Source organism: Peromyscus leucopus, chromosome 1 (assembly GCF_004664715.2).
Source record: "Peromyscus leucopus breed LL Stock chromosome 1, UCI_PerLeu_2.1, whole genome shotgun sequence".
Taxonomy (NCBI): Eukaryota; Metazoa; Chordata; class Mammalia; order Rodentia; family Cricetidae; genus Peromyscus; species Peromyscus leucopus.
This window is the reverse complement of record NC_051063.1, coordinates 7,399,881-7,402,694: the sequence shown is the minus strand read 5'-3', so window position 1 is coordinate 7,402,694 and position 2,814 is coordinate 7,399,881. Positions and strand designations below refer to the sequence as shown.

Genomic DNA, 2,814 nt, shown 5'->3' with positions numbered 1-2,814 from the left:
GGGGCACCCAGGCAGGGGGATCGGGATCCGTCCCTGGTGCATGGCCAGGCTTTTGGGAGCCCGGTGCCTGTGGTGTGACACCTTGTACAGCCTTAATGCAGTGGGGAGGGGCTTGGACCCGCTGACTCCCCATGGAAGACCTTGATTTGGGGGATGTGGAGATGTGGGGTGGCTTGGGAGGGAGGACTGAAGGGTGGGAGGAGGGAGGAGGGTAGATCTGTGGGTGGTATGTAGAGTGAATAGAAAATTTCTTAATAAAGAAAAATGAACAAAAAAGAAAAATGATTCTGATAAATACAAACATTTAGACACAAATCCAGACATTTTTTTCCATGAGAATTTATCATGGTCATTATGGGAATTTGTAAAATTATTTCTTTCAATTTCACATTTTTAGGCAGACCCACAACTTGTATACAACTATATTACTGGTCAAATTAGTCTTTTCATATCTTGTGACTCACTGCAAATGCAGTTTCTAACACCTAGAATTTATAAGCCAGGCAATATAGATTAGTAGGTCAGGCCCATTGGTAAACAAATTAATTTAAATCACATTTCCTAGACAACCAACCATATTATAAAATGGAAGTACTAAGCTCTTGGGGAGGTTGAATTTTTAATCCAGGTGAGGTTTGGAAGATAATGATAAAATGTTTTTTGAAATCTTTTATTAGCCTGGTAAATGTTTAACAGTTTGAACTTTGGTCCAATCTCCACTGCAATTAATTTTCATTCATGAGAAACCTAAGTGATGAGAAACCTAACTGATGAGAAACCTGTTTGCTCAGGTACTGCTACACCAGAAAATACAGTCTAAAGTGCATATATGACTACCCAAGAAATTTTTGACCTGAAGTGTCTCTGGCTTGAGTTGCTTGATCTTTTTTCTTTCTCTTAATTTTTCATTTTTCAAGTTCATTTACTAATTTTTAGTTTGTAAATTTTCTTCCTCTATAGCTTAATCATATTCTTTCCCTTTTCCAACTCCTCTCAGATTCTCTATCTTCCCTATTCATTCAACTCCACTCACCACCCTCTCTTAATCATGCATATCTCAGATGTGGAATAAATAGGATATTGCAAAGATATATCTGTAGCTATGAAGCTCCCAGTGTAAGTAAATATATACAAATCATAAATAATTTGTACCTAAGTTTACAGCAGTATATATTGTAATCAAGTTTATGTTTCTGTTGTGACTTACTATGTAGATAAGCAGTCTCATTTCTAATACCAGAACGAATGTAAAAGCTCATAACCCTCAGAAATTGGAGTAGGAGGCAATTGGGCAGATACAAAATGTTCACTAAATGTTGAATCATCATGACTATTCTACAGACTCTTGGCTCTGTCATTTATCGCATGATCAAAAGAGTTCAGATGCTCATGTCATCAAAGGGAGGAAATGCCTTTTATTGATGAGCTTTCTCAGGGCACTTTTCATGTCCTTATTCCTCAGGCTATAGATAAAGGGGTTCATCATGGGTGTCACTACAGTAAACAGTACTGCACCAATCTTGTCTGTGTCCTCAGGGTGAGTGGATGAAGGGAAAAAGTAAACCCCCACAATAGTCCCATAGAAGAGTATTACAACTGTCAGGTGAGAACCACAGGTAGAAAAGGCCTTCCATTTTCCTTCTGTGGATGAAATTCTCAGTACATCCCTGATGATGCAGACATAGGAGAAGAGGATAAGGACAAAGGGAAAGGTGATGACTGATAAACCCACAATAAATTTCACAAGTTCATTGATCATTGCATCTGAGCAAGAAAGTTTGAGCAGAGGGGCCAAGTCACAAAAGAAGTGTTGGATGGTGTTGTGGTTGCAGAAAACCAATTGATTGGCTAAAAGAGTATGTGTCAGGGCAACAATATTGCTGAGAACCCATGGGCAAACAGTGAGAAAAAGACAGAACCTGGAGTGCATGATGATTGTATAATTCAGAGGGTGGCAGATGGCCACGAATCGGTCATAAGCCATGACCCCCAAGAGAAAATTATCAACGACAACAAACACAATAGAAAAGTACATCTGTGTGATGCAACCATCATAGGAGATGGATTGACTTTTGGTCTGAATATTCATCAGCATTTTGGGGACTGAGGTAGAAGAGGAGGAAATATCAGCAAATGATAGGTTGGCAAGGAAGACATACATGGGTGTGTGAAGATGTATATCCAAGCCAATGGCCAGAATAATGAGCCCATTTCCAACCACAGAGATCAGGTACATACTCAGGAAAAGCACAAAGATGAGTTTCTGCTTCTCAGCCTGGTTGGAGAGACCAAGGAGGATGAATTCAGAGATGGTGGTTTGGTTTCCTTGATTCATATTTCTGTTAATCTGAAGAAAAGAACATAAACTCTTTATAAACTACAAAAGCAATCAGTCAAACATACACACACACACACACACACACACACACACACACACACACACACAAATGGTATCATTTACCTGCAGGTAGCTTGTGGGTGGTACTTCCTTGATGATGAAAAAGAATGAACTTCCTTCTGTGTTTAAATAGAAAGGCTCCTTACTAAAGAATTATTTGAGCAGTGCAGAGGCTAAGCAAATTCCTCAGCAGTATAGGAAGGATATGTACTTCTCAGTAGGCATATTCTGACCATAACTTTTATAGCTGGCTCTAAAAGTTTAACTCTTAGCCAGGAGGTGGTGCCTCCCAGCACTTAGCAGGCAGATCTTCGTGAGTTCGAGGCCAGTCTGGTCTAAAGAGCAAGACCCAGGAAAGGCGCAAAGCTACACAGAGAGATCCTGTCTCGAAAAACCAAAAAAAAAAAGTTTAACTC

At 39.7% G+C, this 2,814-nt stretch overlaps 1 protein-coding gene across 1 annotated transcript; it reads right to left on the bottom strand.

The window, feature by feature from the left end:
• Positions 1–1,387: 1,387 nt before the first annotated feature.
• LOC114684272 (olfactory receptor 1S1-like) lies at positions 1,388–2,392 on the bottom strand. The gene has a single exon (XM_028858786.1). The coding sequence runs from the start codon at positions 2,333–2,335 to the stop codon at positions 1,388–1,390; it is 948 nt and encodes a 315-aa protein (XP_028714619.1). The 5' UTR covers positions 2,336–2,392.
• Positions 2,393–2,814: the final 422 nt, after the last annotated feature.

Coding starts and splice junctions, on each gene's coding strand:
- LOC114684272 (XM_028858786.1), bottom strand. CDS start 2,335: ATGAATCAAGGAAACCAAACCACCATCTCTGAATTCATCCTCCTTGGT.